Consider the following 26,343-nt stretch of genomic DNA (forward strand, 5'->3'; position numbering starts at 1 on the left):
ACAAGATAGAATCTGGATTAGTGGAGACAGTCCCTTTAGGTGAGCTGAAAACTTTCTGCAGGGAAGTCTGGAATTCTCATGCACTTTTTATCTTTGCCACCAAGACACACTGTGTAGTAGTTTATATTAGACAAAGGAAGGGCAAACCTCTACAGAGGTTCCAGCCTAGCAGAATGCTGCTGCCAAAATGAGAACTCACATGAGGCAGATGCAGATGCAGAGTGTGTCACTCCAGTCTTGAAGGAGTTACACTGGCACTCCTGTTAAAAAACAAAACAAAGCAACAAAACAAAACAAAAACAAAAACTGGTTTTAAAACTGTTGTGATGGGCTGGAACAGAGAGATACCATTTGGAAATTGGTATTAATAGGAGTTACTGCCTCCTATTTAGAAGCCTCTGACCATCACTTAAATTCATCTAATTAGCCATAACAAAACAAGGGTATTGAAGATAATCTTAAGTATTATACATTATTTAACTTTTCCGGTACCCTGAGCCTGGAATACAAGCCAAGTCTGATCCTGAAATGTTAAGTCAAAAGACAAACAGAAAAATAAATTTCTTTTGTCTTAGTTTATTTTTTCTAGCACATTTCAGGTTTATACGATAGAAACTGAATGCAACTGGTAAACAGCATTTAAAATTGAACTATAGTAAGTGAAACAGACTAATAAAGGATGCAAGAATAAACCTGAGCAGTCTCATCTTGCTTTTAAGTACCCATTTAAACTAAGTCTACCTGTACCTATCTACCTACTTTTCTACCCTTCTAACACCTAATTTTGTATTCTTGATAAAGATAAAAACCAATGTCACCCTACTAAAAATCTAACCAGATGTCTAAATATGAAATAGAGGGTAAAAATTTTATTTTGATTCTGTGAGTGTATATTTGCCCTCAGTAAATGGAGTCATACTACTCTACTTTCATAAAGTTAAAGAAACTACCTAGTCTAGTAAGATAACTGACTTGAAGACACATAAATCCTTTCAAGATACTGATACTTTTTTTTTTTTTTTTTTTTTTTTTTTTGCAGTACGCGGGCCTCTTACTGTTGTGGCCTCTCCCGTTGCGGAGCACAGGCTCCAGACGCGCAGGCTCAGCGGCCATGGCTCACGGGCCCAGCTGCTCCGCGGCATGTGGGATCTTCCTGGACCAGGGCACGAACCCGTGTCCCCTGCATTGGCAGGCGGACTCTCAACCACTGCGCCACCAGGGAAGCCCAAGATATTGATACTTTTAAGATATGAATTATGTTTAACTTTATAGGGAGTCATTTTTCCTCGAGACATTTAGGTTTTTGAAAACATACCATTAGATTTCTCCAACTTCTGGATTTTTTGTGAAAGGGAGATGGTACTAAATGGAAGAGCAAAAATGACTAAATACAATGTTGAAAATTTCTAAAAACATTACGACTAGGAGAAACCAGCACTACCAATCACACTATGAAAAGCAAAAATCCAGCCCAACCACTCAAGAATAGTTATTTGCTTTTATTCTATGAATGCGATCAACATCAATGTTCTCTATTTATTTAGGCTAAGTGATCTTAGCTCTCTGAGACTGTAACTAGCAAAGATAATAATTCACATTTTCATTAAGGAAACTTTAAATTAAATCTTTCCATTCCGATATAAACAGACACCAGAGGACTTTTTCTACTTTTCACAACTATTTGAAAACCCCAACACAATATCACAGACATAGTCAAAAATTTTCTCTCTAACCTAAGAGATCGTAAATGATCTAAAAAGAGATATTGAAAAATTCTAAAAACTACCTCTATTTTAATTTATCTAAAATACAAAAAGCTAGATACCATTCAACATTTTCAGTAATATAAAATAAAACCAACTCCCACATGGCTAGACATGTAAATAAGTAAACAAGTAGAGTCTGAAAGACTGCCAGTCTCAATTTATTGCAAAAGCAAAATTAAATGGTAATTAAAAGATTTGTTTTAAAAATTACCAAGAGTATTAAAAGAATGTTTATTTTAAAATAAAATGAAAAAAATTACCTAACTCAAAATTTTCCCTCTGAGAACCTGTATGCTTACTAGGAATGTGTATTTCAGCTATTGTTTTCAACTTAAAATGCGGAAAACTGAAAATTATTGAAATTAACTTTAAAAATCCTCTTTAACCAAAGAAGCTGCTTGTAATTAAAAAAAAGAAAGAAATAGCTAGTATATAATTTTTCCCCCAAATAAGAACAGATCATCACACTCAAATGCCTGTACTAAAGTTAGAATAATGTAACAGACATTTGGATGCCTACTGTGTACAGGTACTAGATGCTAAGAACAGAAAACAAAATAACTCATGGTCTTTGGCCTGAAGGAGCTTGTAGTGTGCTACAGGGATATACAATTAGATATTTATAATAAATTTTAGAAGATCCACAATACAATGTGACTAAGGAGGTACAGAGGGACAGAAACGGAGCCAATTAACCCAGCCCAGGAAGTCTTCTTAAAAAACATGTATGGGACTTACCTGGTGGAGCAGTGGTTAAGAATCCGCCGGCCAATGGAGGGGACATGGGTTCAAGCCCTGGTCCGGGAAGATCCCACATGCCGTGGAACAACTGAGCCCATGTGCCACAACTACTGAGCCTGCGCTCTAGAGCCCGTGAGCCACAACTACTGAGCCCGAGTGCCACAACTACTGAAGCCTGCACGCCTAGAGCCCGTGCTCTGCAATGAGAAGCCAATGCAATGAGAAGCCCGCGCACTGCAATGAAGAGTAGCCCCTGCTCGCCGCAGCTAGAGAAAGCCCTCGTGCAGCAACAAAGACCCAACACAGCCAAAAACAAAATAAATAAATAAGTCTATTTTAAATATATATATATATATGTATCATTTACTCAGGCTTATATGGATAATTCATTTTTATAACCAGCATCTCAAGGTACTATAAGGTTTACCAAACTTTCTGAAACTCAGATTCAGGTAATATGTTCCAAACACCTCTATCAGGGTCAGGCAAGTTAATTAATGTGAGAAATGGTCTAAGTGTTGGTACATGTCTTGGCCTAAAGGGGGAAGTAGCTGTCAGATGTAGCTGACTCCCTGGTGGGAATGAGAGCCAATTGTTGCCATTTATGTGATAACAACCAGCCCAGATTTTCATACTTGGAATCTCCCAACTTTTAACTACTGACTCAATTTAAAAAACCAACAAACTCTATTTGAGCCAAACGATGGGTCTGTGGTCTGAGGTGTGCCCATGGCCGACTGGTGTGCAACCTCTAGTGTATACTTTAGATTAGATACTTCCACATAAGTTCTCCATCTAACTGAAATGGTTTGACTGTCCTCTTCAAAGAGCCTTTTTTTTTTTTTTTTTGCTGTGCCGCACAGCTTGTGGGATCTTATTGATACTTCCCTGACCAGGGATCGAACCCAGGCCCTCAGCAGTAAGAGCACAGAGTCCTAACCACTGGACTGCCAGGGAATTCCCCTCCTCAAAAAGTTTTAAAGAAATAGAATTTAAGTACTTAATGAATTGGAAATCCAGGTGGAAAAATTCATTCTTCAACAACCACAGATTATCCTAGATAATGTTGTTCTATTCATCTCAAGGAAAAACTGAGGGGGTGGATAAAAAACATTTAGGAAATAAAGGAACCGTTATGTAGTCACTTAATTTGGTCCCCTACCATAATGCTGTAACAATTATGCCATAACAATTGTAATTATCTGAATCTTTCATATGACTGTGAAAGCAAACAAATGTTCCCAGTGATTTAAAGAATCACAGTCACCTCATGATCTGCCTAGGTAACCGACTATTAGAGTTCCCTGACCCAGCAGGTTTTATCCATTACGTTTAACCTAAATCTTCCCTACACAGCTTAACTCTATTATCATTTGTCTTGTTCTCAGTGGCCATTATCCCCATGATAAAGCAAACATTCAGAGAATGTGTAAGCAGAAAAGAAATAATGAATCAAAGATAGCTATTATGGGGCTTCCCTGGTGGCACAGTGGTTGAGAGTCCACCTGCCGATGCAGGGGACACGGGCTCGTGCCCCGGTCCGGGAAGATCCCACATGCCGCGGAGCGGCTGGGCCCGTGAGCCATGGCTGCTGAGCCTGCGTGTCCGGAGCCTGTGCTCCGCAACGGGAGAGGCCACAACAGGGAGAGGCCTGCGTACCGCAAAAAAAAAAAAAAAAAAAAAAAAAAAAAAGATAGCTATTATGTTAGGACTATTTTGAAAACAAGTTTATCCATGTTGAAAATGGCATGGGATGTTAAAACAAAAAAGATTCATTTTAGTAATTTTACTGATGCAACTAATATTACATGACATTTAATCACACAAAAAATCTGGCTTACATTTGAATGATTTTATGCCTGGCAATGGAAAACAAAGACCATAATAAACACTGGTAATGAATTACTTCTATCACTCACTGTATAATATGGAGGACATGGAATTGGGGTTTATTAAGAAATCATTTAAATTTCCTAATGATCTAGGAACAAACCATATATTACTGCAATTCAGAGGATGAATCTAAAATTAGTGAAAACTCTACTGGGATACAGAAATGACATAAAGGAAATCAAAGCTTAGAAACTAAGTGTAGATAAATAAATAAATAGGCTGCCTAAAAGTAATGTATAAACCTAACACAGGTAATATATAATATAAATATATATGTAAAAATAACAGCCTTGAGAGTATTTATCTCAACTAATACAAAGAACTTTAATCCACAAGAAGATAATACACTGGAGTATTATTTCTTTTTTAATTCTTCCCTAACACACAGAGACCACTTCAAAAGTATGCTCGGCTGGGGAAATCGTATTTCATTTCTTGAGGGAGGTAGTGTAAGAAATTCTTAAGTTTAAGGAAAAGCAGTAAGAGGAGGTAAAATAAAGATTATATTCTCAAATGGAAATGAAAAGACTAAAAAAACACCTTTAAATTTAAGCGCCCTTTTAAAAATAAAATCACTTTGTTGGTATTTGGTCAGTTTTCCCCACCTGATTTTTAAATTTAACTTTATTAAGGATATTTTTTAATCATACACAAAAGTAGATAGAATATTAAATGAGCTACACTTTAAACCCATTAACAATTATCACTATTTTGGATTCTTGTTTCCTCTATCCTCGCTAATTTATTCTTTCCCAATTGAGTAATTTTATCAGATGAAAAAGTTTTTAAACTGATCTATAACAGAATATTTAAATAGCACACAAGTATCATATATATGCACCTACAGAATTATTTCATTACCTAGATCAGGTGATCCTTTAATTAAACTGCTTAAAAATCCTTCCCATTTAGAGGCCAATGTAATACCAGAACAGTGTTTTATCAGCAATAAGTTATAATAAAAGCCTTCTAAATTAAGGATTGCTCAGAAATATTTTAACTATACTATGGCTATCAATTTTATAGTCTTGATGAGAAAACCAGTTCTACCAAAAGCACTGATCTTTTGGTATGATAGTACTGGCTTAGTACTACCATGCATTAAAACTCTTAGGAGGGACTTCCCTGGTGGCCCAGTGGTTAAGAATCTGCCTGCCAATGGAGGGAACATGGGTTTGATCCCTGATCTGGGAAGATCCCACATGCCTTAGAGCAACTAAGCCTGTGCACCACAACTACTGAGCCTGCGCTCTAGAGCCCATGAGCCAAGACTACTGAGCCGGCTGCCACAACTACTGAAGCCCGCGCTCCTAGAGCCCGTGCTCCGCAACAAGAGAAGCCACCGCAATGAGAAGCCCATGCACCAAAACAAAGAGAAGCCCAGCTCGCTGCAATTAGAGAAAGCCTGCGGCCCTCCCCGCAACCAAAAAAAAAAAAAAAAAAAAAAAAAACTCTTAGGAAATCAGAGTTAACACATAGGCTGATATGTTGGGCTAAAGAAAATAGAAGTGTAAACATGTGAGAAAATTTTTATATTAGGGATGCCATCAAAAATAGCTCAGTTAAAAAAAGGATAGCTTTGTTCAGTTAAAGAAACAAACTAATAAAGAAGTATTTCTACCTAAGGATCAATGAATCTATTCCTAAGTAAGTTCTCTCTAAAAGACAACTACCCCCAAACAACAGAAAAATAAACCAAAAACCTCCAAAACAAAACAATCCTGAAGTGAAAACAATCAAACTGTATTATGCCTTTTATTTTTTCCCCACCCTCTCCCCAAATAACACCTTTTAAAAGCAAATGTAATAAAATTTACCATCCAAGTGAGCCTTCTCCCATCCAAAATAATCACTCCCAAGGCAATATATATTGATACTTATTCCAGTAATGCAATCATTACTTAAAACATATCTGAAATTCTTCTTTCAAAATTACTTTCAGAGTCAACAGCACATTGTTCTAGATATAGATCCTCCCTGGTGGCATATTTTCATCAACAGATGATGAATTTAATTTAAGGTGTGGGGGGCAGTTATTGAGAGCAACCAGCGACTAAGAGGGGAATTTGAGAAGGGTTAAAAAACAGGTGTGGGGCTTCCCTGGTGGCGCAGTGGTTGAGAGTCCACCTGCTGATGCAGGGGACATGGGTTCATGCCCCGGTCTGGGAAGATCCCACATGCCGCGGAGCGGCTAGGCCTGTGAGCCATGGCCGCTGAGCCTGCACGTCCGGAGCCTGTGCTCCGCAACGGGAGAGGCCACAGCAGTGAGAGGCCTGCGTACCGCAAAAAAAAAAAAAAAAAAAAAACAGGTGTGACTACTTGAAGTGATGAAGCAGGTTTTCTTGTGGGTTTATAAACTGGCTGTGGAAACAATTCCAAAGGAATTCCTAAAATTCTAAGAAATGACAGAGGTATTGCAGTAAGTTTTCCCTAATAAGGTGACTTTATGAAGGATAATATCTATTTGGCAGCACATTTTCTTATGGGCTTTCTTTTATAAAATTACTCTTTTGACCCATTTTATATGTGTTTAATTTTGCAAGGCACCTCAAATCTCTTTTGAGGATTTACATAAAAGTAAACTTTATTGCTTTATAGGTAGCAAACCTTCCAGCTATGTAAACCCATTCAACCATAGGCCTGTGAAGTTCAGCTTATTCTAACTGGATCCTTGATACAAATCACTGATTGGACTCTAATACTAAATTATCACTTTTCATCTTCACAATTCTCTTTTTTGGGTTGAGTCCTCATAATATATTCTAATTAGATTTTTATTTTGCTTAGTTTTATGAGGCTGTGTTCCAATTTACTTTTATTGATAATTTTATCAACCACCATCCTTGTTTTTTTCTTTTATGGAAAGGGATCGTCTCTTTTTGAAAAGGTTTCCCCCCCTGTTATCTGTTACCCTAGTTTCTCTGTTCACTCAGCTTATCCTCCTATTCTACTGTTTCAGAAAAACAAGAAACAAAAAACCCGTTCAAAAGTTCTTTTAAGAAAAAAGATCACTAAGGGGGGATAATGAATGTATTTCACTTACTGAACTACACCTATTTTTATATTCTGTGTGTTTAAAACAACACACAGAATGAGAGACAATATTTGTAAATCATATACCTGAAAAGGGATTAACATCTATAATATTTAAAGAGCTCCTGCAACTCAACAACTACAACAAACAACCCATTTAAAAACTGAAAAAGGACTTTAAATAGATATTTCTCCAAATAAGATATACAAATGGCTAATAAGCACATGAAAGATGCTCAACATCACCAGCCATTAGGGAAATGTAAATCAAAAACCACAATGAGATACCACTTCACACCCATTAGGAAGACTATTATCAAAACAAAAACAACAACAAAAACCTGAAAATAACAAGCGTTGGCCAGGATGTGGAGAAATTGGAACCCTCTTGCATGGCTGATAGGACTGTAAAATGGTGCAGCCACTGTGGAAAACAGTGTGGCAGTCCCTCAAAAAGTTAAACATAGAATTACCATGTGATCCAGCAATTCCATTCCAGGGTATAGACCTAGAAAAACTGAAAGCAAGGACTTAAGCAGACACTTGTACACCAATGTTCATAGCAGCATTAGTCACAGTGGCCAAAAGGGGGAAGCATCCAAAGTATCCACTGACAGATGATGGATAAACAAAATGTGGTATATAAATATAATGGAATATTATTCAGCCTTAGAAAGGAATGAAATTCTGAGATATGCTACAACATGGATGAAATTTGAAAACATTATGACAAGAGATAGAAGCCAGACATAAAAAGACAAATATTCTATGACTCTACTATTTATATGAAATATACAGAATAGGTAAATTCACAGAGACAGAAAGTATACTAGAGGTTACAGGGACTGAAGGGAAGAGGAAATGGGGAGTTATTGCTTAATGGGTACAGAGTTTCTGTTTGGGATGATGAAAACATTCTGGAAATGGATAGTGGTGAAGGTTGCACAACACGGTGGATGTATTTAATGTCACTCAATTATACGCTTAAAAATGAAGAAATAGTAAATTTTACGTTATGAATATTTTACCACAAAAAAAAAGGGAAGAAAAAAGTGCTCTACCTCATTTGAGATGTCTTCAGTGACAGTACGCCAATACTATATAGTACTTGTTACTTTAATTGTGTTTCCTCACCCCTTTAAATGCCTCTAATGCCAATAAGTTTGGTAGGAATACACAATTGCTGACAGAAACATGATCTCAGTGCTCTGGACTTTAGTCCAAGTAAATACACCATGCAAAAAAATGTTCATTTAAATGTCAAGTGAATTGAGTCAATTCCAGTTAACAATAAAACAAGATCAGAGTGCATCTACTATGCCTGAGAGGACAGGATGAGAGATCAAAAGTCCTGAGACGCTTCTGCTAGTAGCAGATGTACCAAAACCAAGGACTAGTTTCTCTTAATTTCTTCCTTGATACTCCTAATAGCTTTATTCTATCTTCTCTCCCCACTTTAGGCTTGTTAATGCGAAGTGCTTAGCTTTGGCATAATTAAATTTCATCCCCAGCGGCTAATGACATGGCCTAGAAAGGAGAGGAGGACAGAAAAATTCAAAAGGAGTCTAAAGTATATTTTCAATCCCTCCCAAGATTTTTTAATTGAAAAAAGCATACTTTTATAATTCTAAAAAGCATAATTTTATAATTCTAAAAATAATTTTATAATTCTAAAAATACAGTACTCTTAAGGCTTCATTCCCTTAAGACTGCTTCTAAAAATTAAAGAAGGAAAAATAGTGTAAAACTATAGTAGTCCCCCTTTATCTTTGGTGAATTCATTCCAAGAGCCCCAGTGAATACCTGAAACCATAGACAGTACCAAACCTTACATATACTATGTTTTTTCATATACATACATACCTCTGATAAAGCTTAATTTGTACATTAGGCACAGTAAGAGATGAACAATAATAACTAATAATAAAATATAACAATATACTGTAATAAAAGTTATGCACACTCTCTCTCTCAATCATTGTACATATTTAATGCCTTTTCCATCTTAACTAAGCACTCATCACACAAACGGTGGCCAAACTTTTGTAGTTTGAGGTGACAGCAGAACTAGCACGAGTTTCTATTTCCTTCTTCACAATTTCGCGAATATTCATTCTTACTGTAGATCTTAGTAACCTCAGCATGATTGTTTTCTTTCCTAATGAAGTTGAGAACTTTCACTTTTTCACTCAAAGGAAGCATTTAAAGGCTTCTCTTCAGCAAATATGAATTGCCAGCATCACTACTCTTGCTCTTTGGGGCCATTATTAAAAAAAATAATAAAGGTCACTTGAACACAAGCACTGTGATATCATGACAGTTGATCTAATAACTGAGAGGGCTATTAGATGACTAACAGGGAGGATACACGGGACAAAGGGATGATTCACAGTCTGGGTGGGATGGAGCAGGAAGGTGCGAGATTCCATTGTGCTACTCAGAACAGTGTGCAATTTAAAACTTATGAATTGCTTATTTCTGGAATATTCCATTAAAAAATTTTTTTTCTGACCACAGTTGACTGTGGGTAAATGAAACCATGGAAAGTGAAACTGTAGGTAAGAGGCGACTACTGTATCTGCAGTCTAAGAATGAGGATTACATTTAAATAGATGCAAGAGCAAGATGGATTTCGCCCTAGGGAGAATTCCTATTTTGGGAACAAAATGAAGGATGATCTTTTATGCTTATGAGTTTTTTTTCTCTTATTAAGTTCTCATCTAGAGGTAAGTAAATAATTTCTATACCTCTGATAGCTGGGAGCAGCATGAGAAATGGAAACTGACCTGGGTTTAAATTTTAGCTATGAGTCTTAAGCCAATGTACAAGCTACATACAGGTCATTTTACCTGTTGACTTGGTGGCCTTATTTGTAAAATGGAGCTAATAATCCCTACTTCAGAGGGTTGATATGAGGATTAAAAGTTACGCTGTACATAAAGTACATTTTCTAGCTCATAATAATACATGCTTAATAAATGTTTATTCTCTTCCTCCTGACAATTTTTCAGAAAAGATGGGGGAGACTAGACACTGCCCATGGCATCCACTATTTCTGAAATGGTAACAGAAATAAGGAACTTATTGCTGGACTTAAATGGCTCAGAACCTGAAGGTATTGAAGCTGGTAAAATATTGGAATGTGTCTCTTTGGGATCTTTGAGCTCAAGAGGGAAACAAACAAACAAACAAACCAAACAAACAAAACACCAGACTTCTTAATTGAAAAAAGAAAAATCAAGATGATTTCCTAAATGAACCAAGTTAGAAACAGTAATACATTTTCATAATCCTAAATCAAGAGTCACTCTGTATTTGTGAAGGGCATTAAGTAAATATTCACAAATCTTCCCCCCTCCCCCAAAAATGTTGTACTACTCTCCCTTGGGGTAAAAACTTCCGAAAACTTAACAATTCTACATATATAATTTTGATGTTAATTCCATGGAACTTACTGCATGTTTAAGTCTTTCATGCAACTGCAAAGGTCAACTTGTTCTTTTCACTTAAAAGAGTCTTATTGTTTCAAAAAAGCAAATAACTCCCCTTGCATTTATTAGAAGCATATCAGTGATATCTTTGTCATAAAGTAAAAAATTTTAATTTAATTAAGGATCCTTTCTCAGAAATCTATTCCTTCAGCATGATCCTGCTAAGAAATAACCCTTCACTGAAAACACTGCTTAGTTTCTACGGAAACATAATCTGATGCCAAATACCCTGTCATTAAAAATTTACTCAGAAAAGAACTTTAACTTTCTGTTAAGTTTGTGATCATTTGCAATACTTAAGAAGAAAATTCAAAAGAATGATTATATATTCCACTGCCATGTGTTTAGCACTCCAGGTTTTCCCACAAGATATAGGAGTACAAATGAGTTTAATATTGTCACTTTTCTCCTTAGAGTTTCCTTTATGCTCAAGTTCAGTATATTAATATTTTGGTATCACCAGTCAGAGCAAGAAAACTACTTTCACTGCATTTATCATTTTATATACATTATTCCATTCAAACTTTATACCAATAGTTTATCCCTATACTCACTCTTTCCTTCTTTTTGGATTAAATGAAGGAACTGAGATTCAGGGAGGCTAAGTAACATGCTGGTGGCCTGGTGGCCAAGAGCTAGTACAGGTAGAGCTGGGATCCAAACCCAAGTCTATCACACTCTGAGGTTTCTTCTTCTTCTCCAACCACATAGCCTCTAAGGTAAAGATGAAAAATAAGACTGGGCCTAAACTCAGAGTGTTATGGGACTTATCCCTCAAAACAGAAAGAGGGTTATTCTGGCTTTTTTTTTAAATCACTTTTTTATACCCAGATTACTGTCACTTAACAGCTACTGACTAGCATTTTGCTTGTTAAAGAAACCACATTTTGTAGATTAGCAGTCTGTCAGAAAGTGATGATCTGTAACTGTGAGGAGGTGATGTAAGTACATTATGTCACTCATTTCATCACAAAAGATTTTCTCATTTGAAACCTCAGCAATAAATTTCTGGGTATAATATTATAAAACTAAGTTACAGAATACTAAGAGTAATGGAAAACACAGGTCTTTTTATGCCTATATACCACTTGAAAAATAAACAAGCACTAAACCTTAAAAACTCCAATCCTCCTTTTGTTTTCTATTTTCACTCTTCTGTCCACTCTTAGTAACAACAAATTGAGCAACATAACATTTTTAGGAGTCCTCTATGCAAACAAAGTCAAAGAAACAAAATTCACAAATAGTATAGATTGGTCCCTTCATTCTGTGGAGAGGGAGTAACTGGGTTAAAAACAACATTCTTGCTCTCTGACAAGTCCAAAGACCTAATCTTAGGTTGACTATCAAGATCTTTTTTGGCTTGATTTGTCCTGGAGAATGCACTTACAAGTCTGATCCATCTGTCTGTCCCACTTAAGCACAAAAAGGCTAAAGATCACTCTCAGAAAAAGACCAGAAACCAATTCTGAGGTCTAGAAAGGACCTACACTAGGGCAACTTAATAAAATAGGAAACCAGAGCACTCAACAGGTCTAATTAAGGGAAAGAGAAGCCAAGGGAAAAGAAAAACACTTAACTGTAGAGGAAGCCAAAAATGCAAAGGACCAGTTTCTGATATACATCATGTGGAAAGAATGTTGATAAAGTAATTGGGGTGAGAGAGGAATTATAAATAGGCCTAATAGGTACTTTTTATATAAAACATAGTCCTCCATTAGTCAGTGGCAAAGCTAATATACAAGACTAAGTATGACCTAGATTCTAAACACTGACTTTCATATATAAACTAATCTGTACTTAGTAGAAAAACTGGTTAGACCATAATTAATGTACATAATCCCATTAGGGAAATAAAGTGTTAATCTACAGTATTACAGAGATGGAGCTAAATAAATACCAATACTGGCATTAATTTTCTAGGCAGATTTCAGGATTAAAACTGATTTTAGGTCCAAAAGTTTTTGTTTGGGAGTTTTAATTTTTATCTTATATAAAAATGTCAATCTTACATAGATATCCTGCAAATAAACTAATAAAAGCAAAAATGTATAGCTTGCTTTAATTATAGGGATAGCTGATGATAAAGGGATCTTCTCTAAAAAACTGTTTGGGCTATGAGGCTGACATTCAGATCAGATGAAGATAATGAGGTTCCCATCAGAATGGATTTGATACTGAACACTGTGATTCACTTCATTCAGGGGAATAAATGTACCAAACTGTAAGCAAAATCATAAAATTTTAAAAAATTAATATAAAGCTATTAATTTCTCTTTTAATAAACTAAACAAACAAACAAAAAATACCACAACTTAACTTCATTCTACCAAAGGTCCATATAATTTACTTTTGGAAAATTACAAATTTGGAATAATTATATACATACAGCTTAACATTCTTAGAGTCCATGTATGTATTCTTGCCTCAGTTATCCTCTTCCTTATTTATTAGTGACAAGTCAAAGTTTTAAATGATTATTCATCACTAATTCTATCAACCCCAACATTTGACATGAAGAACATGAGGATTATTCAAAGCCAATTTTCTTACCTATCAATATGAATTAAAGGTGAAAAATCAGAGCTAACCCAAACCATGACACCCCTCCTCCCAAAGAAGGTCTCCTGTGGCCATTTTCTAGACCAAAAACAGAACTGTTTCCTTATGAAAATAGCTTAAGTCTCCACAATTAGACCCCAACCCCAACACTTTTATGAAAAAGACATGTATATTTCAAACATTGTAAACAGGGGAAAAGAAACTTTGAGAAAACCTATGTAACTGTTTTCTGAGAAGAAATTTAGGCAAAGTTTACAGCGTGATAAGGTAGGCCCTGAGCCAATAACCACCCTCTCTCACTGAATGTACCATTCCAAAACATGACTGCCATTTGAAATGTGATGTCCTATCCAGACACTTCAGAAGCATCAATCCTAGCCTTACTATCAATTTCACTACATTCTAACTCTGAAAACTAGTAATCCATCTATGCTGTAAATGATAACTCTCTATCACTCAAAATGTTGTTTGCCAGAATAGGCAATTCATAGATTATGCTAATAGCAATTTTATAGCATATCTAATAATTTCATTTCATATAAAATGAACATTTATTGGCTTGTTCCTTCCCCCAATAAAAAAAAGCAAATGGTTATTGAATGTCTTCTCTAGTTAGGAATAGTATACAAGAGGGTAGCTATTTATTGTAACTGCTACTATTTATTAAGCCCTTAATATACACTGAAATTATACTGGAAAAAAAGGCTAAAACAACCAATTCCCTAATCCCCCGAACTCTAAAGTCAAAATATACAGGGGGAAAAAAACTGAAAGAAAGTGCTTTGTGCCACATTTCATTCTGCACAAAGAATCAACATTTTCCAGTAACACCTGAAGCAAGAAAGTAGGCCAACAACATAAAAAATGTTAATGGTGCTAAGAGTTAGAATACAGAAGCAAGGGCTTCCCTGGTGGCGCAGTGGTTGAGAGTCCGCCTGCTGATGTGGGGGACACGGGTTCGTGCCCCAGTCCAGGAAGATCCCACCTGCTGCAGAGCGGCCGGGCCCATGAGCCATGGCCGCTGAGCCTGCGCATCTGGAGCCTGTGCTCTGCAACGGGAGAGGCCACAACAGTGAGAGGCCCGCGTACCACAAAAAAAAAAAAAAAAACAACTTTCATCAGAAATAAAAATGGTTAATGCCTAGGTCCTAATAAAAAAATATAAACCAAATAAAGATAATGATGTCTGGGATATCTGGATAATACTTTATTAATTTTATAAGTAACTACATTTTTTTTAAACTGCTGTTAAAAAAAATTTTTTTTTTAACAGTAGTTAAAAAAAAAAATTAAATCTTCCTCATTCTCATGTACTCACTGAAACCAAAAGGTGGTTCTTTGGGGGAGGACTGATAACATAGATAAACCTCCGGCTAGACTGATGAAGAAAAAAAAAAGGCACAAATTACCAATATCAGGAATGAAAATAGGAACATTACTACAGATCCTACAGACATCAAAAGAATAATAAAAAATATTATGAATAATTTGATGCCAATAAATTCTAAACTTAGATGAATTGGCACAAATTATCAAAATTAATCCAAGAAGAAATAGTAACTTGCCCTATATCTATGTTTAAAAGTTGAATGTATAATTTGAAACCTTCCCACAAAAAGATAACTCCAGGCCTACATGGTTTCACTCCTATCAAATATTTAAGGAAAAAATAATACCAATCCTACCCAAGCTCTCCAAAAATAAGAAAATGAAATGGGGGAATTCCCTGGCAGTCCAGTGGTTAGGACTCTGTGCTCTTACTGAGGAGGGCCCAGGTTCGATCCCTGGTTGGGGAACTGAAATCCCACAAGCTGTGAGGCACCGCCAAAATACAAACAAACAAACAAAAAAAAGAAAAGAAAAAGGGAAAGCGAAATGGTTTCCAACTCAGTATATGAGGTCAGCATTACCCTAAAACCAAAATTAGACAGACATGACAAGAAAACTATCAACTAATACCCCTCATGAACAGAATGCAAAAATCCTCAACAAAATATTGGCAAATCAAATTTGCCAATAAAAAAAAAAAAGGTACATGGCCAAGAAGGATTTATTCCAGGAATGCAAAATTGGTTTAACATTCAGAAATCAATCAATGCCATTCACCCTTTTAACAGACTAAAAAAGAAAAAACATATGATCATCCCAATTGAGGCAGAAAAATATTTGATGAAATTTAGCAACCAATTCATGTTAAAAAAAAAAAAAAACTCTCGGAAAACTAAGAATAAAAGGGAACTTCCTCAACCTAACAAAAATCATCTATAAAAAACCTGCAACCAACATCATACTTAATAGTGAAAAACTAAACATTCTCTCCTTAAGATCAAGAACACCCAAGGAGGTCAATTCTCAACACCTCTATTCAACATGGTATTATGGTTTTAGTCAGTGCAATGAGGCCAAAATTTTTTTAATAAGATATATACAGTTTGGAAAGGAAAAGTAAATTATTTGCAGACCATATGATCATATATGTAGATAACTCTAAGGAATCTACAAAAGAGCTCCTAGAAGTATTGAATAATAAGCAAATTAAGCAAGTCACAGGACACAAAAATAAGCTGCATTTCCAAATGCAAATGACAAAAAAATGGAAAATGAAATTTAAAACACCATTTACAACTACATAAAAATATGAAATACTTAACAAATGAATGTGACAAAATATGTATAAGACCTTTACACCAAAAATCACAAAAAAATTGTTAAAAGATAAGAAAGAAGATTAGGTAAATGGAATGATGTATTAATGTTTATGGACTGGAAGATTCTATGTAGTTAAGATGTCAATTTTCCACAAATGGAACAAGGGATCAAGACAATCCTAATCAAGATCCCACCAGGCTTTTTTGAAAAAGTGATAAGCTTATTCTAAAATTTATACAGTAATGTGAAGGACCTAGAATATCAAAACAATTCGAGGAAAGAATAAAGTTAGAGGACTTAACACTACCTGACTTCAAGACTAACTATAAAACCTACAATAATCAATCAAGACCATGTGATAGTCACTTAGACCAATGGAATAGAATGTCAATAGACATACCAACACATATTGGTCAATATATTCAGAAGGTATATATCTGACAAAGGACCAGTATTCAGAATATATAAAGAACTTCTATAGCTTGAAAATAAAAAGACAAACAACCCAATTAAACCATGCGCATTTGAATAGGCACTTCACAAAAGAAATACAAATAGCCAATAAGTACATGAAGATTTTCAACATCACTAGTTAACAGAGAAATATGAAGTAAAATCACAGTGAAATAACACTACATATTCACTATAATGGCTAAATTCAAAGGACTGACAATGTCAAGTGTAAACAAGGAGTGAAGCAACTAGAAATCACATGTTTGCTGAGTAGAAATTTAAAACGGTATCACTACTTTGAAAAACCATTTGTCAGTTCCCTACAAGGTAAACATAATCTGGCAATTACACTCCTAAGTATTCTCCCAGGAAAAAAAGAAAAATATACATCCACAAAAAGACTGTACACCACCAATGTTCTTAACAGTTTTACTCACAATAGCCCCAAACTGGAAACAACCCAAATGCTCATCAGCAGATAAATGGATTAAACAAATTGCAGTATAAAAACAAAGGACTACTACTTGGCCTCCCCTCCAAAAAAAAAGTAAAGTTTAAAGAGAAAGGAGAATTTCATAATTTTGACTGGTTAACATCACTAGTAGTAAGACCCATCAACATTATGTACCCCTGGTATCATGCTCTAAGAAGGGCACATCACTTCTGTGGTATTCTTCCCAAATATGCATAATACTTCAACCTATTCATGAAGAAATATCAGACAAGCCCGAATTGTGAAATATTCTACAAAAATACCTAACCAGTACTCTTTAAAGTGTCAAAGCAATGAAAGACGTAGGAAGTGTCACAGAAGAGACAAAGGATATATGACAACTAAATGCAATGTGAGATTCTGGTTTGGATATTGGATTGGAATAAAGGACTTTAGTGTAAAAACTGAATAAAGTCTGTAGTTCAATTAACAGTACTGTACTAATGTTAATTTCTTAGTTTTTATAATTGTACTACGGCCAACCATGGTCAAGTAAGATGTTACCATGAGGAGAGACTAAAGGCAAACTCTTATTTTTGCAGCTCTTCCATAGGTCTAAAAATATTTGAAAATAAAAAGTTTAAAAAGTTAGGGGTAAAAAAAGAATGAACTGCCTACTGACAGACACACATGAATAAATCACGAAAAAAATTATGCTAAGCAAAAGAAGCCAGAAACAAGAGTACATTAGAATATGATTCCATATACATGAAATTCTGGAAAGGTAAAATTAATCTGTAGTGACAAAAAGCCCTGAGGCAAAGAGTGGGGCCGGAGAGAGAAGTAACTTCAAAAAGGCAATGAGGGAACTTTCTGGAGTGATGGAAAAATTCTACATCTTGATTGTGGCAGTGGTTACACAGGTGTATACATTTTATCAAACTCAATCTATATACTTAAAATGCATGTACTTTATTGTATGTAACTTATTCCTCAATACAGTTTATTAAAATTTAAAAAATAAGTTCATATTTGAAAGTATTTAACTTGAATTGTTAGTGTATATTTTATACTGGGTAAACTAAAATACTATGATTGATTCTTAAACTGATATATTAAAACTTATGCACCCAAATCGTTCATTCAATAAATATTTACTGGGCAACTACTATATGTTAGGCTTTAGGCAACACAAAGGATATAAATGTGAAAAAGAAAGCCCTTACCCTTGAGGAATTCACAGGCCAAAGGGGAGGCATGCAAGTGAACAAAAGCTGCAAGTGACATACAAATTGCTCTGGGGAATGATATAGCAAGGTGTCAGGACTGCACAGAGAATGCAATGTCTAAGAAAAGTCTTCAGAAAGAATACAGGCCCTTTCCATGAATTCACCCTGTGAGGCTATTACACTTATTTCAGGGATATTTATCGAAACTTTCAAAAAACACTTCTTTTAGTCTTGTCTCTCTACTTCATGGCACATTTTTCTGATGAAAAGTCCTTAGCACTTCAAGGGTGCAGTTTGATTGTTAAAATTACCAAAAGTTATTCACAGACAAATTTAATGAATACCATTCTGGAAAACAGGTGACAGGTATGAAGTCAATAAACTTGTTTTCCTACATGCTTTATGAAGTGAAGGCAATACCACAGGGTAGTACCAATGTTTTTCATCCAACATAGAACTGTTGGAAGAATATATAGTCTCTCAAGGGGGGCTACTTTAAAGAGCTTTGCCCTTTTGAGTGCTTAAGTCTCAGTTTGCTTGGGGGGGTGCTTATTACTTTGAAATTATACCTCACTATAAACTGTCAATATTCACAATAATAATTTAAATTTATTATATACATATATATCATATACATATATAAACACGACGCTTAAGTTTGAATCGTAGTTCAGCTATATCACAGCTAAATGTTTTTAGACAAAGTCCTTAAAAAATCAGCATCTGCTGTAAAATGAAGACAATAATAGTAGTATCTGCCTCATAGGATTTTGTAAATATTAAATAAGTGATGTGAATGAGATAATCTATGTATTAAATGAAATAACCTATGTAAAACACTTAGAACAGGGCTTGGCATATAATAAGCACTTAATAAATGTTAATAATTATTGTTACATATAAGCAAAGTATATTAGTGTCTAGACTAAGAGTAAGCATTAAAATATAAAGTGGGATTACCAAAAAAAAGCATATAAAAAGAAGAAACCGTAAGGTAGCTTTAAAGTTTAGAAACTAAGATTCAGTGACTTTTTTGTTAAACAAGAGAATTCTTTTTTAAATTATTCTATGGGAATATACATTTATCTCAATGTTCAGTAACAAAATGTGCCAGGCACATTACAGGTTTCCAATAAATACTTATTGAATTGAACTACTTCAATATAGTGAGACTGCCTTAATAATCAAGAAAAAAAGTTTGTCACGTTTCAGCCCCATTAACTTCTACTTCTGCTTTAGTTAATATCCTTTTCAGCTACCAAACTACCTTGCCATTCTTTTCCCTGGAGAGTAGAATTCTAGAAAGGAGAGACAATGCAAGATTTTCTCCCAATTTGGACAGCAAGATCTACACTGAGAAAGTATAGAGCTTCTAACTGCTTTCTGACAAGTATACCTAAAAAGTGTCTGTGTCCAATTAGGAAAATATAAAAGAATCTAACTGCTGCAAAAACAGCTTTAAGGCAATAGAATACCAAATAAAGAATATAGAGGGAAGAAAGAGAAATTCAAATCAAGTCAGTGCATATTTTCAATATAGAACTTGTTTGGTAAAATATCATACCCACATATATGTGGCAAGTACCTATAAACTACATGTGTTCATTTTTGTACATTTATATTATTCACTTATATTTGTAGCCTAAATTGAAAATCAAATTGAGATTTGTCTAGTTGGAGATGATATAAACCTTCTAATAATGTTATATAAAGTTTCTGAACATAAGTGAATTAATACATCTTAATGTTTTTGTGTACTTAAAGACAGTATTTTTTAGAGAAAATTTCTGAAAGATTCTTTTCTGAGTGTCACAGTTGTATACATGTGCATGTAGATACATATATGCACATGTGCTCAACTCAGTTCTTCATCCCTACTTTTCTTTTTAGTTTTTTTTTTAACTGAAGTACAGTTAGTTGATTTACAATGCTGTGTTAGTTTCAGGTGTACAGCAAAGTGATCCAGGTATATATATATATATTCTTTTTCAGATTCTTTTCCATTATAGGTTACAAGATATTGAATATAGAATATAGTTCCCTGTGCTATACAGTTGATCCTTGTTCATCCCTACTCCTTCTTAAATTAAATGACATTTTTGTCAGACTGCAAATATTTTAATAAAAACTTCATAAGTTCTGAACAGATGCTGCAACTATTGGCTAATACACTGAGTATTTCAAATATATCTCAGAGATATGAAGGGAAAAACAGCAGAGTGCTGGTGTTTAAGGTCTATTTGATAATGAACAAAGTAATAGCTCTAGTTTTTAAAAAGTCTTTACATAGTATATGTGCAATCACTTCAATAGAAAATCAACACATTTTTCATTTGTCTTAAGAAAATATTAAAAATTTTAACTGATAAACGTTTACTGGTGGTAGAGAGATACAAAATTCCATCCTTGAAGAACAGCTTAATAGAGTAAAAGCCAAAAGTGCCCAAATATACACATTAATGTATAATTTCATCATATCATTTCTTACCAGGGTCTCTAAAATAATTTAGCACTTGTTCTACCTATCTCTACAATCTAGATCTCAAGGACATCTGGTAATTTCAATATTCATAAATTTCAATGAAAGAGATTGAGCTAAATATATGACTGGCAGCTAAATATATGACTATGTCAACAAGTGTTTATTGAATGGCCTACTGTGTTATATCCAAAGTAGTAGTTCTTAAGCAATCAGAAAGTGCTACTTACCAGCAAGCGTATAATCCATATCAAAACCGAAACACTTTATTTTTTCCATGGCTAAACTTCGGTTCACAAACACCCTAAAGAAAGGAGTAAAAAAATGATATCTCAATTAACACTGAAACAATAAAAAAAATTAAGTTCAATGGAATTATTTGGCTATCTTTCTAGAATTCATTTAAATACCAATATTAAGATTCAAAATATAAATTATTCAAGTCCTCCTTATACCATAAGTGACATCAGATATTATACAAAAATACATAAATTTCCTTATTATGTCTTGATTTTAATGATGCCATGTACTCAAGTTTTCAGAGAATCAACTCTCCTTTTCTAAGTCAGACCCCCCATAATATAAGCTTATTTCTGAGATTTTATAATTCATTCACTCATTCATTTATAGTTTATTTAATAAACAGAGGTTCATTTAAAGCCTACCATATGCCAGACACTAAAGACGCAAATATAAACAGATTCATGTGACAAATACTTACTGAATGCCTACTATATGCCAGATACTGTGATACGGCAGAGAACTAAAGGGTACCTGCCCTCATGGAACTTATATTTTAACTTACAATTTCTATCCTTGAGGAATTCAGCATAGCAGGAGAGAGACTTATAAGCAAATAATTATAGCAATTCAATAAATGCTATAAAATAACATGCAGGAGAGAAAACAAGTTGTTTAGAGACCAGATGAGATGTCTGAGCTGATTTTAACAATTAGTAGAAGTCTTCCAGTAGGACAAAGCAAGAAGGGCATTCCAGACAGAATGACAAAGGAAAGACAGGGTTTGTAATGAACAAAAAACATTTACTGAGGCTGGAGCTGGGTTTTCTTTGGTTTTACTTTTGTTTGTTTTTGCAAACGGAAGTTTTCCAGAGGAGAAGGGAAAGAGGCAACAAAGGTTATGAAGGTAAAAAAGGACAGCAAGGGTCCAATTAATGAAGACTTTGGATGTCACATTAGAGAGTTTGGACTTTATCCTGCAGGCAAGAACAAATTATCAGATTTTGATGAAATGAAATAATCAGATTCAAATTTCAGAAAGATCGCTATGAAGACACAGAGAAAACTAAACATATTAGTCTGGTGGATCATCACCATGATGGTGCTTTGCGGTAAGTTTTAATCATCTCTGAAAATAAGGATACCCCCTCCATCTGATCCCAAAGTATGGTGGCCAAAATTACTGAACGGTTTATCCTCTTATTACCAAACCTCTTCTTTGCCTTCATTTCATAAGTAGCTATGAGAAATGAGAATGCTACAAATCACCCAGGAAACTTGGTAGAAATAAAGATACCTGGGCTGGGCTTCCCGCATTAACAATATAGGTCAGTAGTCTCCAAAGAGGAGTGACTGCACCTGCGGATACAGAAGACTCCACTGGGATACAGAAGAAAATATTACAGCTTCTACTCAAATTTATCTCATCATTTTAGAATATCTAATTTGTGTATGTTTTCTACTACATACAAGTAAGAATAGTAGTATAAATAATTTATAAATAAGCACACACAGGGATGAATGCTCCATATTTTAACTGTGAAATACTCAAGAGTTTGGAAACCACTAATCTAGATAATGACTTTTTAAAAAAACTCTTCACCAACTCAAATATTACTGTTATAAACTTTAATAGAAAACTTTTCCTCTCATCTCAGAATGTATGCACCAATTTTATTTTATTATTTTTTTAACTTTTTATTTTATATTCGAGTATAGGCAATTGACGATGTTGTGATAGTTTCAGACGCACAGCAAAGGGACTCAGCCATACACATGCATGTATCCATTCTCTCCCAAACTCCCCTCCCATCCAGGCTGCCACATAACACTGAGCAGAGTTCCCTGATATGCATCAATTTTAAATGCAGACAAATAATCAAATATTTGCTTTAAAATATTTTAATAGGGTTTCCCTGGTGGCGCAGTGGTTGAGAATCTGCCTGCTAATGCAGGGGACGCGGGTTCGAGCCCTGGTCTGGGAGGATCCCACATGCCGCGGAGCTACTAGGCCCGTGAGCCACAACTACGGAGCCTGCGCGTCTGGAGCCTGTACTCCGCAACAAGAGAGGCCGCGATAGTGAGAGGCCCGCGCACCGCGATGAAGAGTGGCCCCTGGGGCTGCCCTGGTGGCGTAGTGGTTAAGAGTCCGCCTGCTGATGCAGGGGACATGGGTTCGTGCCCCGGTCCGGGAAGATCCCACATGCCGCGGAGCGGCTGGGCCAGTGAGCCATGGCCACTTAGCCTGCACGTCCGGAGCCTGTGCTCCGCAACGGGAGAGGCCACAACAGTGAGAGGCCTGCATACCGCCAAAAAAAAAAAAAAAAAAAAAGAGTGGCCCTCACTTGCCACAACTAGAGAAAGCCCTTGCACAGAAACGAAGACCCAACACAGCATAAATAAATTAATTAATAAACTCCTACCCCCAACAACAACAACAAAAATATTTTAATAGGGGACTTAAAAATCAATAGGTCCTTGAATTCAGAAATGTTATCTTCTAAAAAATATGAAAATCATTACTTATCTCATAGTGCACTATGCACACTAGATTAGCTTTATAAAACTCTTAGTTCCTGAGAGAGATGTTATATAAAACATCTACACTTTCTTTCCCTAAGAAAACCTGGTATTCTGTAAAATCAACATTTACTTTGATTAGGTTAATAATGGATGGGAGGGGAAGAGTAGGGAATAGCTGAAAGATACAGGGAACTAGAGGATAAATGATACCTACCCAAATCTTTAAAAAAAAACAACAAAAAAACCCCCAAACTCCAACTATATCACCATGACCCTTCTACCACTTCATCAAACTTCACTCTATTTCTACTGATTGGAGCATCTACTTTATTATCACCTTTTTCCAGTTATATAAATCCTTATGAAGGCACAAGAGAGGGAAAAGACACCGAGTAATGGTTTTAACTCCGGAAACACACTGAAGCTCGGGCTTTTCAAACACTCTCTCAATTCAGGCTAGGGGGCCAACTGGATCAAATCCTTGATCAGAGCCCAAACAGCTGACATGCCTAAAATATTCTATGGGAATTGAGGCAGGAACAGACTGGGAAGATTCTTCTATCCAGGAGAGATATATGTGGAGCCACATAATAAAAGAAACAGCTTTGATTCTGATAGAAGAATGATGCAAGCTGGTTTTAGGCACAGCTAAAATCACAGGAAAAAAAGATACTTTGCTAGTATCACTCAATCACTGATTAAGGTAGAAAGAAACTATCAACAGACCCAGCTAGATAGTTTACCCGTTTCTTTCTCGTCCAGAAGGGAGGTTAAGCCTATATTCCTTTTCATATTTTTTAAGGATATAGAGATCATAATGTACCTTAGGTATTATCCAGAGAAACTCTGGGAATGATATATATCAGGAATAAGAAAATCTGTTTTTTCTGTGAAAATAATCGTTGCTAAATATCCATCAAATCACACTCTTTCCTTGTTGACTAACTGGTCACTTGATTCAATCAACAGATTTGTTGAATGCTTATTACAAAGCAAGTACCATTTTATGACATATATCCTAGAAGCTGTCCTTTAGGGAGTAGCTAAAACTAGCAAAGACTTTCTAGATGTCTAAAATGAGAAAATAACACATTTTTCTATGAAACCAAATAAGCTTTATCTTTTCATTTTCATTTAAAATAAGTACCCTCACCCACAGGAGCAACTCCTGAATTTAAAAAAGAAACAATCACTCCTGTCTCCCCGTCTAATTTATTCCTATTATGAAACAAAAAGAAAAACCTCACATATATTCTCATCTCTCCTTTTCTTTCCCTAATTTATGCTACAACATGGGAGATGGGGGCAATAGGGAATTAAATCTAATTCGTACATGAATATCTAAAGTGCATAAGCAAGGCTATGATGACGAAATGGAACAGCTGCATTATAGAGAACTGTAATAATATATATGCTACGATTTACAAAGATAATAAACATGCAAATGCTGAAAGTATGCACTGACTTCAGCAGAGAGGCAGCCTTGAGCCAGAAATACCACATCTCCAGAACATAGTCTTAAAGAGAAACTGATCTCTTGGCCTCAAACTAATAACTATTCTTTACTATTATAATAAAAGAAAGTGTTAGGCACTATGTCAATTAAAAGACTGGCTCACTGTTCCACCACACATTTAAAATGAAAATATTCTATCTGCTTGGGGAATCCAAAAATTTCTATTGGTCCCAGGACCCTGGCTGTATCTTTGTCAATGCCAGTCAACTTGTGTCACTTTTCTACATTATTAACCAGTGGAACATACTCCACTTCTATCTTCGAGAGCCTGAATATATTTGTGAAACTAACTTTCCGAAGCTTGCTTTAAATAAAGCACAAAGTTGCCACCCTAGAAAGCATGACTGAACTAAGCATCCAACCTTGAAATGCAATTATCAGCCAGAAATTCCTACATACTAAGTCATTTGCAAGATATAGATTTGAGCATTAAAACAAGAGACACAATCTTTAGGAGACAGACCCAGAAACACTGTAAAACCAGGCACAGAATTCAACACAAAGACAAATGTAACAGTTTTTACTATCATATAACACTGCAGTAAGGCATAAAACTTAAAGAAATGCTATCCAAATAAATATAGATATTAATCAAAAGAAATAGGACTATTAATATAATGTGCTTTAAGAACAGGGATCTAGTATTCTTACACTTAAGGAACATGAACATGCAATTTACTAAATTTGGAATTTTGTAAATAGCAAACTGTTAATGGTTTTGAGATTTAACTCATAATTCAAAGCAGTATTACCTCATCTGTCACTGGTTGCCGTTCTGCAAAGTGTGCAACTATCAGAGTCAACTAGTTCTTGAAGTCACATAACAAAATTCTTCTTCAAGACCCTAGTATAATTCTTTGTGTGTGACTTTAACCTTACTTCAAAAAGACTTTCAGTCTGAACCAGGCCCCCTCAACAGCATGTATCTTCTGAGACAGTGTTGGAGAAAACACCTCTGTGTTTAATTTAACTTGTCATTGGATATCACTGTTGCTCCACACAAATCCATTTGGAATAGAATTTCTTTGGCACTGGTGAACTTTATCCCTAGCTCCTCCCCCTGCCTAAGAGTCACAAGTTCCTGGCCAAAGGCCCAATAACAGTTACTGAAACAATAAATGAGAATAAGGATACAAGTAAAAAATCTTCCTAGGCATGTTTTGGTTATGGGTTTGTGTAATTATATTACTCAAAGTTTGTTACAATCAAAGAAAAGAAAAAGTTACAATGCTTTTTGGAGACTGCCAAATTTAGATTACCAACCAAATGGTGCGGGTGCGTGTGTGTGTTAATTAACAGAAAAATGCTATAATGTGAATTTTTGTTGAAAACCTA

General features: G+C 35.2%; 1 protein-coding gene across 3 annotated transcripts in view; it reads right to left on the reverse strand.

Annotated features, from left to right (window-relative positions):
* The window catches only part of NT5C2 (5'-nucleotidase, cytosolic II), a gene marked incomplete at its 5' end in the record, with an annotated part of 76,616 nt that overhangs the window by 22,793 nt on the left and 27,480 nt on the right, over positions 1-26,343 (reverse strand). For 2 of the 3 annotated variants that reach the window (XM_079696312.1, XM_079696311.1), the window contains one exon: positions 20,960-21,033. In XM_079696312.1, the coding sequence (XP_079552438.1) occupies positions 20,960-21,033 (74 nt within the window). Of the gene's footprint in view, positions 1-20,959; positions 21,061-26,343 lie in introns of all 3 variants that reach the window. The other variant, XM_079696310.1, reaches the window with a different exon arrangement.

Source organism: Hyperoodon ampullatus (genome assembly GCF_949752795.1).
Source record: "Hyperoodon ampullatus genome assembly, chromosome: 1".
In the NCBI taxonomy this organism is placed as follows: domain Eukaryota; kingdom Metazoa; phylum Chordata; class Mammalia; order Artiodactyla; family Ziphiidae; genus Hyperoodon; species Hyperoodon ampullatus.